Below are 12843 nucleotides of genomic sequence, written 5' to 3' on the forward strand. Positions count from 1 at the left end.
TCCGCTGCTTGAAGTGAGTCATTGTTCCGCTTACCTCCTGGTGTACACACCACGCAACCAGGGACCTCCCCGGTGGGTCATGCCCACAGATCATAGGGGGGGTCATGTTGCAGTACGCTCATGACAACCCGTGCGGGGGCCATAGGAACGCTCAGGCGACCTACCAGACACTCCAAAAGATTGTCTATTGGCCCTTCATGATTCAGGACGTGTACCATAAGCATTTTAGGTCGCCCACACAAACAAACCTCGAAACCGGGCCTAACTCCGAGATTGGGTCCAACATCGAACACGCCAAGCGTACCACAGTTCACATGCTCGAACAGTTACAGAAGTTCATAGTCACTGAGGAGGAACTCAGCGGCAAAACACGCCCTAAACGGTTCCTCGGAGGACTACTTACTGCTGCATCCGCCATCGGCTCTCTGTTCTCAATGGGCCTCTCTGCCGTTAACACCGTTAGCCTGACCGCGGTCAAATGAGAAATGAATATTCTTAAGGAAGAAATGCCAGAAATCCAGGGTAGACTACTAACTCAACAGGAGGAGCTGCAGGGCCTAGGCAAAACCCTGCAGGGAACCATACTAACCATTAACATGCATTCTACATTAATCAAGAACACAGTGCATGCCGTAGACAGGCTAGCGACAATCATGAGAAGCGAAGTCAAGTACGTCCGAGTAATCCGAGACCTAATGCAGGACCTGATGAGAGAAGTAAGTAGCTCTCTCAGCACCCTGGGTGGAGGTAAAATCCCACCATATTTGATACCCCTCAGCATGGTTGACAGCATACCCCGATCTACTACCACGACTAACGTTTACTCATCACAGATTCATCTAGTTTATAGTCTTGGCAGTGCTATTCCCATTTTTGTGAACCCTCAAAACCTAGAAATAGGCTTCATCCTCAATCTCCCCGTTATTGAACGGCAAAACATATACAGAATCAAATCTGTCCTTAATGTAGGTTTCTGGAACAATGACGTACATGTACGTTTGCAGACACCTCCCACCATAGCCTATCACGATGACAACCCCTCTATCTACCTCATCCCTAACTTAGACATGTGCACCTCTACCAAAGATATCCACTGGGTCTGCCCCAGCAATCCCTTTATCCGAGACACCACAGACCGTCTCTGTGGATTGACAAAAGTCCCCGATCAGAAGTGTGCAGGCAAATTGTCCATTAAAGATGAAGGAATAGGAACTAGAGTAGAAAGAGCTGGTAATCGGTGGCTAATCAACACTCCCCAAACTGAGATTCTGATATCATATGATCAACATAACACTGCCACTAGAATGAAGATCCCTAACGAAACCTCTCTCCTAAGTGTCCCACTAGGAGCCACTGTTCACGTGGGTGACATCACCCTCCATCACCTTAGCGCTGACCAGTATGAGACCGAGATAGAAATGCCCGATGCCTTCCCAGGTCACGAACTTGAAATAAACTCCACCCTCCAAGCACAACTACTGCTGAAAGGGACCAAAACTGTGCAATTCAATCTTAAGCCCACTGGCATCGCTACCACTTTCTTGAATTACCGCGCAAACCCCTCGTCCGATCAAGGATCTTTAATGAGCCGAATTGCGCTGGGATTTCTAGCTAGCGGTTGGGTTATCACAGTCTTCATAGCCATCACTCTACATAGGTACATACTGACACTACACCACAAACTGGACAAAACGATCTACGCACCTGAGAAATTAGATCGTGGCATTGTCCGATTCTCCATCAGGCCTAAGGCCTCCACTAACTTTCTTGAAGAGTAGGCTTGCTAACACGCTAACTAACCCCTCTCTTCCATTTTCTTTTATGGAGTTTTGATTATTTCTTTGTTTGCTGTGTGAAATGTTGTATGTAGAAGGTAGTTAAGTAGCCATAGTGTAATTGTTTTCATGCCCAAGTGCTTATGCTTTCATGCCCAAGTGCCTATGCATCTTATGGACTGTATGAAATGTATTGAACTGTTGAACTGTGTCTGAAAGACTTTTCACAGAAAGGACCCTTGGAACTACCTCATTGTGGAACTACCTCATTGTGGAACTACCGTTGTGGATTACTAGAGACCTTGGGTCGCGGACTAAACACCATGTGCCCATAGGATATCACTCCTTTCAGCGCCTATGGCCAAGGGGGGAATGTTGGTAACTTGCCAGCGCCCCATAACGATCCCACAACTTCTTGCGCGCTCCACCCGGATGTGACGTAAAGTGGAACTGCTTTAACTGTATCGAGAGCGCCTCGATTCGCTCCCTCATGTTCTGACTACTGGAGTGGTCGGACGGACTGTAGGCACGCTACAATGTTGAGACTAACCGCTATTGTCTGAGAACAGCCTGTTCAAATTAGTTTCGGCCGAACTTTTGAACGACCCGCTAGGTTTCAGTGATATAGTGGTTTTGATTTTAAACCTTTGCAAAGTTTAACTACAGTTAAGTAGTTTTCCACGCTAAGAGGCATTTGCGGACAGCTTCGCTCCTCTCAGCCTTTTCTCGTCCACGCATCACCGGAGGTTTCTCCCGAAGCACCGTGGACCAGCTAGGCCTCCATCTCCCTGCTTCGTTTAGCCGCGGTTGGACGCAACTCGCCGCTAACCTCCTCTCCTCGGACCGCGACCCTCAGCGCGGACATCGGAGAATGAACTTCCATCGCATTAAGTAGGCACTTGGGCAAATTTTAGTAATTTGTAGCTTATTCAGATGGTTGTTAGGGTCATGTTTAAGCTTTGAGCTGTTTAGCATACCCGCTCAGACACGGAAGGTGTCTTTTATTGTTTGTTTTGGTTCTGTTTTTTTTTTCTTTGAACTTGTTAAACAGGGTATCTTGCATGTTATGTCTTTCCTTAACTCCATTGCTAGCTTCCCTATCTGATTAGCAGCGCAGCGACAAGTTTGTTATTTTAAGCTCCGAGGCTGGACCGCTACAAGGCCTAGTCCTCTCCATCCAACACCTATTACTCTTTCTCTCTCTCTCTCTCTCTCTCTCTCTCTCCCTCGCGTTGAGTTCTTTGCCTAGATAGTCTGTTGGAAATTGTTGTTAAGTACAGTGTTTGGATCCAGCTGTAACGTGGCCAGATTCTCATTAGCAACTCATTGCTAGCTACCTCAGGGTGATACGCTAGCTGGTAGGCTTGTGTTCTTGACTAGGCCTGCAGGCGCCATATTCCCCGACGCCATTTTGGTACCTCCCTCATTGAGTTACCTGTGATACGTCACCTAGTTTACGACATCTAGGCATTGACCACCATTTTGTTTAAGCATTGCTAGAGTGGCTAGTCGTTAGCATCTGCTCACAGATACACACACACACACACACACACACACACACATACACACACACACACACACACACACCTACACACACGCACGCATCGGCTTTCCCTAGTCACACACACGCACACACAAGGGATTCTCTTTTCCTATCTCTTTCTCTCTCTCTCTTCCTCTCTCCGGCCCCAAACCTATGGCCCAGGTGTAATTGTTCCTTGTTATTACCTTTGACCGACATTGAATGTATTTTGTGAGATTCTTATTAGTGAGTAGTAGACAAATAAAAGCTAATCAAATTGAATTATATTTTACTTGTTCCTGTTGTTTATTCACAAGGTCAACTATTTAGAACTCCTTTTTCCTTCAAATTTAGCTTTGGTATACAACTGGGTTTCCCATCTAATGCAGAGCTACCATTAATCTTGAATGCAACCATTCACGGTGAATATTAAGATTAATAATTTAAGATTTTATGAGACTGATTTTTAATTATAAGTTGATTAATTCAATTATCAATTATTACATAATTTATAATTTAATTAATCCCAATTCCACCTACACGAATGATTTGGGCTGGAAAAAGAGAGTGCAGCCACTGGCAGCGATATCTGCATACTTTTAGGGAAATCCATGCAGGGGGGAGACAGAGATGGTACAACAAAGTCAGAAGAGCGAGACTGAGATTGGGACTTTGGTGAGGTCTTTGTGAGTGTCTCCATGACTGTCTCTGTGGTGACTGTCTGCCTGACAGTATCTGTGACACTTGCATGGGGTCGAGATGTGGATGATGCAGCCTTGGCATGATTGTCTTTGGTCAGGTCCTCAATCTGGATGGGCGATGCAGATATCTGTGGCTGCCCATTGTTAACAACATGCTCACATTCTCCATGTGATTGTTGATGTCCTTGGGAGTCTGCCCCAGATGGTTCTTGGCAGTCTGCCCCAGATGGCTGTGTGTCCTTGTTGAAGCATCTCCGCTGTGCTTGCATGGATAGTTGTTTTGGCTTTGCAGAGGTATTGTTGATATCTGTAACTGGGTCAGTCTGTGAGCACTTATCAGCAGTTCTGCTCAATGTTGGCTGAGAAAAGAATGCATGCTGGAGAGAGAGGCTGTAGTGATCAGCCAAAACTTTGGTCCCAATCCGGCTGAGTTCAGTGCTTTTTGGCTTGAAGAATTCTCTGCGATTCCAGAAAAGGTTAAAATTGTCTATGAAGTTCATACCAAATAAAAAACAAGTTTTTCCAAGCCAGGTGTTAAGACTGAAGAGTCTAGTAAATGCAAAGCTTCCCCTTGCAGGGAGTGGGCCACTGATAAAAGATTGTATTCTAGTCTTATAGAGGTCAGAAAAAAGTTTTCTGAAATCATCTTGGACAAACAGCTGTTCTCTGAAAACATCATTTGCTCCCACATGCACAACAATACGTTTGATAGTTTTATGCTCGGACATGAGTTTCAAAATGCTGTCTTTGGTGTCAGAGATGGATGCATTTGGAAGGCAGCAAATAATCATCCCATGTCCTTTTAAATGTCTTACAGTAGAATCACCAAGAACAAGGGTTGTGGGATCAGGTGGTGTTACGAGCTGCTTTTTGCCTCTTCCCACAGCTCTTCGGTTGTGGTGCGATCTCTTTCTATGATGTCCTTGTCCGCCTGAAAATTCCGCTTCCACATCCCTGAGGCATTCAAATTTGTTCTGAAGCCTTATAGGCTGTGGATTTTCCATAGGACTGTAAATCCTATTGTAGTTTGTAGACCTGGCTCTATTTCTAATAGCATGGCTGTGGAGCATGGGTTGCATAGTATCAGAACGAACTGGTGTTGAGGTAATTACTCTTCTGATGAAGATGAAGACTACTGGGACTCTATACTCTGGAGTGATGAGACCAAGATAAATATTTTTGGGACTGATGGCTTCAAAACTGTATGGCGTCGCAAAGGTGAGGAATACAAAGAAAAATGCATGGTGCCCACAGTGAAACATGGTGGTGGCAGTGTCCTTATGTGGGGCTGCATGAGTGCTGCTGGTGTCGGGGAGCTGCATTTCATTGATGGCATCATGAATTCACAGACGTATTGCTCTATACTGAAAGAGAAGATGCTACCATCACTCCGTGCCCTTGGTCGTCATGCACTTTTCCAACATGACTAAACACACATCTAAGGCCACTGTTGGATTTCTGAAGAAGAACAGGGTGAAAGTGATTCACTGGCCAAGTATGTCTCCTGATCTGAACCCAATCGAACACCTATGAGGAATTCTGAAGAGACAAGTTGAGCATCACTCTCCATCCAGCATCCAGTCACTAAAAGAGGTCATTGTTGAAGAATGGAAAAAGATTGATGTTGCAAAATGTCGCCAACTTGTTCATTCCGTGCCTAGAAGACTTGGTGCTGTCATTAAAAATCATGGAGGCTATACAAAGTACTAAATGTAGTAGTTTTTGTTGTGGGGTGTCCTCATTTTTGCACCACCCTAATTTGAGTAAAACTGAAAAAATGTGTAATCTAAGTTATATTATTAACCTTACTTTCACATATTTAAGTTAAACAGATGTTATATTAAACTTTGTCTTGTCAACATTTTGGAAATTGTTTGTGTTCATTGAGATATTGTTTAAAATGTTACTTTTCAAAACCTGACCACTACACCATCCCTGTACTCATTTACGCTGAGCACTGTACATGTATTTGGACTGTGGGGGAAACCAGAGCACCCAGAGGAAACCCACACAGACACGGTGAAAACATGCAAACTCCACACAGAAAGGCCCCCATCAGCCATAAGTTTCAAACCCAGGACCTTCTTGCTGTGAGGCGACAGTGCTGACCACTACACCACCCGTGACAGCAATTAAAATATAACAACATTAATCATTCCATAGGGTTCTGAGTGCATTTAAACATATTTAATTTCTACCGTGGTAGCAACTATCAGTGCTCCGAATGGTGTATTTGATTCTGATTCTGTTTCAAATATGCACAGAATTTAGCGGCTAGTCTGACTGCATCACTTTTAGTGGCAAGCAAGTAGCGATGAGAGGGTGGTGTAGTGGTCAGCACTGTTGCCTCACAGCAAGAAGGTTCTGGGTTTGAAACTCACGGCTGACGGGGGCCTTTGTATGGAGTTTCTATGTCCCCCCCATGGGTTTTCTCCGGGTGCTTCGGTTTCCCCGACAGTCCAAAGACGTGTGGTTAGGTTAACTGGCTACTCTAAATTATCCATTGGTGTGAATGGTTGAGAAGAGAAAACCTTTATAATAATTCAGTAGAAGGCAACAGGAAACCACTACTGTAATGTTCCTGATAAACTTTGATAGCTGGAGCTGTCAGAATGGCTAGGTCACTGCAGTAATATACCACAGGGAGAGTAGAGATGATTGAGAACAGCGGATGTAAGTCCTGTATCTGGATAATGGTGTGGTTTTGTCGATAGATCTCTTAAGATAGCAGCTTAGTTTTAACTTCTGTATTTAAATACTGATGGAATAAAATTGGTTTCTTAGTAACCTAAACTTTATTGTCGTATCATGGATTTCTAAGGTCCTGTTTCAGTAATGGTGAAGAAGGTAAAATTGAAACATGACTACTCCAGGGTCCTCAATTCGATCCTGAGCTCAGGTTACATGATTGTGTGGAGCTTCTCATGTTCTTGTTGGGTCTGTGTTGCTTTCCTCTGGGTTCTCTGGTTTCCTCCGACCTCTAAGAAACTAAAAAAGCTCTTCATTTAGAAGGAGTCTATTCCATTACATTTTAACTGGTCAGTAAGGAAGTTAAAACACACACACACACACATGCATGCGCACACCATCTTCTGTGGTTTGAGATCGGGTGACATACAGGAACTGCATGAGACTCCACAGAGACAATACCAACTACACACAGGAGGAAGACGTGAAAAACACCTTATTCAACACCAGAACGAATTTGCAATGCGCTGCCTTTTTATTTTCATTCTTTGTCTTTCAAGTAAGTAGATTTTTATGGAGTCATTGATCATATTTAAACATTCATGTACAGGGTCAACCATTTTAACCTTAAAATGTAGTCAGTGAAGTGTTGGATTAATGTGTCAGCCATCAGTGGTGTGTTATATGACGAGCAGAAACTGAAATTGAATTGAGTAACAATAGTGTTTTTTTTCTGTTCTCTCTGCAGACGTTGGCAGTTGGGCATTGATGGAGTTGAGTGTTAAAACTGGAGGATCTGTCACCATCCCATGTCGTTATGATAGGGAATATATCCAACATAAGAAATACTGGTGCTCTGGTAGAACATTCAATTACTGCAATATTGAGGCGTTTACAAATGAAACACAGGGGAATGTGACAGTGACTGATCACCCAGCTGAGAGTCTCTTTACTGTGACTATGAATAATCTCCAGACAGAAAACACTGGATGGTACTGGTGTGCTGTAGAGATATCTGGAGGGTCAGATGTTAAAGAATACCTTTATATCACAGTGACATCAGGTATAAAGTTACAAATTGCAAATGCTGCTCAATATAGTAAATGTTTTTCATGTTCCTAAATATCAAATCATACATAACTGACTATATACAGTATTTGTGCTCAGATCCTGATCTGTCTGTGATGGAGAGCAGAGTGAGTGCTGAGGAAGGAGGCAGCATCACAGTCCAGTGTCTCTACAGCGCTGCGTATCAGAAGAAACAGAAGCAGTGGTGCAGATTCAAAGACAGGAGCTGCTACAACATGGGGACGACTCCCACATCCCAGAATTCAGCAGTGCAGATCAGGGATGATGGGAAACAATCCTTCAGTGTGCAGATGAGTGGACTGAATACCAAGAGTGACGCTGGCTGGTACTGGTGCAGAGCAGGAGATCTACAGGTTCCTGTTCACATTGCAGTTACGAATTCAACAGGTACACAAACTATTTAAGGAATTTCATGTCAAAGAAATATGAAATTATTATGTTGCTCTAATAATGATAGTATCTCTCACTGAGTATTAATATTAAACTAGTGATCGACTGATTGGTTCACCCGACTGATTAAATAGGTCAATATCAAGCATTTTAAGCATGTCAGCGCATGACACGGCCCTGAGTCCGACAAGAACATGAGTCTTTTCTCATGTTTTTTTTTAGTTCATGCTATGTGCTTTGTTTTTTTCTTCTTTTGAGTTGAACTTACAGTTAGTAGTAGAAGTTCCTGAGTTAGAAATGTCTCTTTGTGGATCTAATCCAGAGGTGGACAAAGTACCCAACTTCATTACTTAAGTCAAAGTACAGATCCCACTGGTCAAATGTTACTCCGATACAAGTGAATGTTGTACAGTCAATTTTTTACTTAAAGGAGATACACAGAACCTTTAAAAAAAAACAATTTCTAAGTGAATAGTATCTCCATCCTTGACTCTTATATGCTGCATAATGGGAATTAAAAAAAAAAAACATTTTTGAGAGTTAAAATCGGCCACCCTGGCGACTTGTCCAGGGTGTACCCCGCCTTTCGCCCGTAGTCAGCTGGGATAGGCTCCAGCTTGCCTGCGACCCTGTAGAACAGGATAAAGCAGCTAGAGATAATGAGATGAGATGAGATGAGATGAGAAAATCGACTGCAAAGTTGGCATTCGAGCTGCCCCGCTGAACCAGCCAGCCCTGAGTGCGTGACGTCACAGCGGTAACCGGTTTTAAGACCGAGGCCTTTGACAGCTATCGACCAAAGTCATATAAATAATTTATGGTGAAAGTAAGAAATAGCGTTACCGACTTGCTCAACTAAGACTGATTTGACTTCACTGATTGTGGGTTGACTCTCATTAAAACAGGATAGGTGTTATAACTTATGCAACATACATGTACATGCATGCGTTTTCACTGATAAAACATAAAAGGCTAATTAAATAATCAGATGAACTGAGACAATCACATTCTGAAGCAAATTAAATAATCTTATACCGGGAACTTAAACACACAAATACAAGTTACATGTATTAATCTAAATGCAGGTAAACAACGTTTTTTTGTTGTTTTATATCCAAATGAGAGTCGCATGTTACCCATCTGTGTTCTCGCTTCTTGAAGGCCGATCTTGTGGCCGATTGTTTTGAAACAATATGACTTTAAGTTCTTTGTTCAGTTCTCCGTTCATTCGCTTCTTCCACATAAGGGCAAGATATTGCTGCTGAGGCAAGCATATCCAGCACAGAAATCAGATGGCTGGACCACTCATTCTCCATTTTCTCCATACTGAGTACTCCGCCATTACTGCTCGATTCAGGCAATTCTTAAAACCCGGGACAGAACGGGACATCACCGGCTTTAGCGACAACCGCGGGGAGGTCACTGCCCGAGCGATAATATGTCCCATCCCGGGTTTTAGCAACAACCCTCGGTTCACACTCCGGGAGAACTGGTGCAACTGAACTTACTTTCCTTTTCTTGTAGTTTTCTTTTCCTTTAATTGTTGCTACTGCGCCCTCTTTCAATACAGGCTTATAGCCAACGCTCGTCAACAGATCAGAGGTCTCGTACGAGTCTTCAGTAAAATGTTCAGAGCAGAAGAGAGACCACTTCATAGGCGCCCAATGTGCCCATGAACTTCTCGCAAAACGCGTCCAAATCTTTGCAGTTTGAACGTTCTTGGGCCATGAATGCAGCGTAAATCCACCTTCTGTCATGTTGCTGCACCCGCCAGCAACACATCTACATGGCATGGCGATAAATTAGCTCAAAATGGAAGCTCGAAGTTGCAGTCAGCTCTGCAATATCTTGCCCTTATGTGGAAGAAGCGAATGAACGGAGAACTGAACAAAGAACTTAAAGTCATATTGTTTCAAAACAATCGGCCACAAGATCGGCCTTCAAGAAGCGAGAACACAGATGGGTAACATGCGACTCTCATTTGGATATAAAACAACAAAAAAACGTTGTTTACCTGCATTTAGATTAATACATGTAACTTGTATTTGTGTGTTTAAGTTCCCGGTATAAGATTATTTAATTTGCTTCAGAATGTGATTGTCTCAGTTCATCTGATTATTTAATTAGCCTTTTATGTTTTATCAGTGAAAACGCATGCATGTACATGTATGTTGCATAAGTTATAACACCTATCCTGCTTTAATGAGAGTCAATCCACAATCAGTGAAGTCAAATCAGTCGTAGTTGAGCAAGTCGGTAACGCTATTTCTTACTTTCACCATAAATTATTTATATGACTTTGGTCGATAGCTGTCAAAGGCCTCGGTCTTAAAACCGGTTACCGCTGTGACGTCACGCACTCAGGGCTGGCTGGTTCAGCGGGGCAGCTCGAATGCCAACTTTGCAGTCAATTTTCTCATCTCATCTCATCTCATTATCTCTAGCTGCTTTATCCTGTATAGCGGAAATGGCGATGAGACCGATAGACTTCCTGCGGTGATATCACAGACGTCAAGGTCATTCACTCAGACCGCTACCTATAATAATCATTTTAATCATAAAAATTACTTTATTGTTAATGCTTAAAACTATTCCTGTGCCATTCTTGAGGTCTCAAGGCATTTATAAACAAAAAGTGAGGCCATGGTTCTGTGTACCTCCTTTAAGTTAAAGTACTGAAGTACTTGCTTTTAAAATGCTTAAGTATTAAAAGTACATTTTCTGTCAACTCACTGTTGTATTATTGTCATAACGCTTACAAAACTTAATGCCTCTGAAGCAACTGACTAGATTTACTGACTCGCATGTAGAACTTGTTGAATAAATGCCTGGTAGAAATGTTACAAAATGAAACACCTGAATTGACAAAAAAAAGAGCCGTTGTCATTAATTTTAAATTTAACACTCCTCCCCACCCCCACAAAGCAGCATGGTCGTGTTCTGACCCAGCTCTGGCAGTGTGTGCATGCATGTATGTGTATGTTAATCAGGACGACAGTGGAATAGCTGTAAATGCGGCTTGCTCTGAAAATAAAAATCACAATCCAATCTGCTTAAAACTCAGGTCCACACTTCTAGCTTAATAACTGCCCAACAGCAACACTGCTTTAAGCAAGACAAAAAAAAATGCAAGACCATCATCTGACATCAAAACAAAAAATTCCAACAACTTGTTGCGACTGACTAGTACAATACTGTCCATCTCACAGGTCTGGTCCTGGTAATGTTACAGTAGTGTGTTTAAGTTAGTGCTAACTTACAACCAAGCAGAATCATCAATAAGATGCTAGCTAGTTTTTCTCTTTGGCTACTGGTAAGAATGCGTAGTAGCTATAGTAATTATGCAAGGTCACAAAAGCTACAGTGTTAAAGTTAAAGACAGAAATGTGAATTCACAAAATGAATGCATGCTGTGCCATCATGGTGGTTTAACGTTAAGCTAGCTAGTCAGTGAAGCTCCACCTGACATGCTAGCAAACTCTTTTCAAACTTGAAATCATATTGGGTAGCTAACGCTACTAGAAAAGAAAGATTTCTACATTCTGTTTATTTGGCAAGATTATGCTGAAACGTATTTAATGAAAGGACCTCAGATAAGTTATCGTTATTCATGTTAGTGTAACTCGGGTGGCACGGTGGTGTAGTGGTTAGCGCTGTCGCCTCACAGCAAGAAGGTCCGGGTTCGAGCCCCGTGGCTAGCGAGGGCCTTTCTGTATGGAGTTTGCATGTTGTCCGCGTGGGTTTCCTCTGGGTGCTCCGGTTTCCCCCACAGTCCAAAGACATGCAGGTTAGGTTAACTGGTGACTCTAAGTTGAGTGTGAATGGTTGTCTATGTGTCAGCCCTGTGATGACCTGGCGACTTGTCCAGGGTGTACCCCGCCTTTTGCCTGTAGTCAGCTGGGATAGGCTCCAGCTTGCCTGCGACCGTGTAGGACAGGATAAAGCGGCTAGAGATAATGAGTTGAGATGTTAGCGTAACTCTGATTTTACATGCTAATTAACAGTGTCCAAATTAACTAGCGATATGGTAACGTTAGCCGTGGACAAGGCGATGGCAACTTAGTGGGCAAATCCATAGAAAGTCATTTGACTAACCAGACTGTATAGCTATTGCTAGCTCTAAAAGCACAGACAACTTCATTGCAAGCTTTCTCTTTTAATAAAATGTTTACATACCTGAATATGCTTCCGCAGGTTGGACAGCAAGTTTTTGGAGGCTGTGATGTGGTTTGTTTTAGGCAAACAAAGCAAACATTTCAAACAAAATGACTTCATTCCGGGCGGCACGGTGGTGTAGTGGTTAGCGCTGTCGCCTCACAGCAAGAAGGTCCGGGTTCGAGCCCCGTGGCCAGCGAGGGCCTTTCTGTGCGGAGTTTGCATGTTCTCCCCGTGTCTGCATGGGTTTCCTCCGGGTGCTCCGGTTTCCCCCACAGTCCAAAGACATGCAGGTTAGGTTAACTGGTGACTCTAAATTGACCATAGGTGTGAATGTGAGTGTGAATGGTTGTCTGTGTCTATGTGTCAGCCCTGTGATGACCTGGCAACTTGTCCAGGGTGTACCCCGCCTTTCACCCATAGTCAGCTGGGATAGGCTCCAGCTTTCCTGCGACCCTGTAGAACAGGATAAAGCGGCTAGAGATAATGAGATGAGATGACCTCATTCCTTTCAGAAAACTGA

At 43.2% G+C, this 12843-nt stretch overlaps 1 protein-coding gene across 2 annotated transcripts in view; it reads left to right on the top strand.

Annotated features, from left to right (window-relative positions):
- The first annotated feature begins 7115 nt into the window (after positions 1-7115).
- LOC132871829 (polymeric immunoglobulin receptor-like) overlaps positions 7116-12843 on the top strand; it is a 227064-nt gene continuing 221336 nt past the window's right edge. For both annotated transcript variants that reach the window (XM_060906367.1, XM_060906366.1), the window contains exons 1-3: positions 7116-7245; positions 7435-7749; positions 7854-8162. In XM_060906367.1, coding sequence (XP_060762350.1) covers positions 7209-7245; positions 7435-7749; positions 7854-8162 — 661 coding nt within the window. In that variant the 5' untranslated portion in view covers positions 7116-7208. The remainder of the gene's footprint in view (positions 7246-7434; positions 7750-7853; positions 8163-12843) is intronic.

This window comes from Neoarius graeffei, chromosome 23 (assembly GCF_027579695.1).
Source record: "Neoarius graeffei isolate fNeoGra1 chromosome 23, fNeoGra1.pri, whole genome shotgun sequence".
Classification (NCBI taxonomy): Eukaryota; Metazoa; Chordata; class Actinopteri; order Siluriformes; family Ariidae; genus Neoarius; species Neoarius graeffei.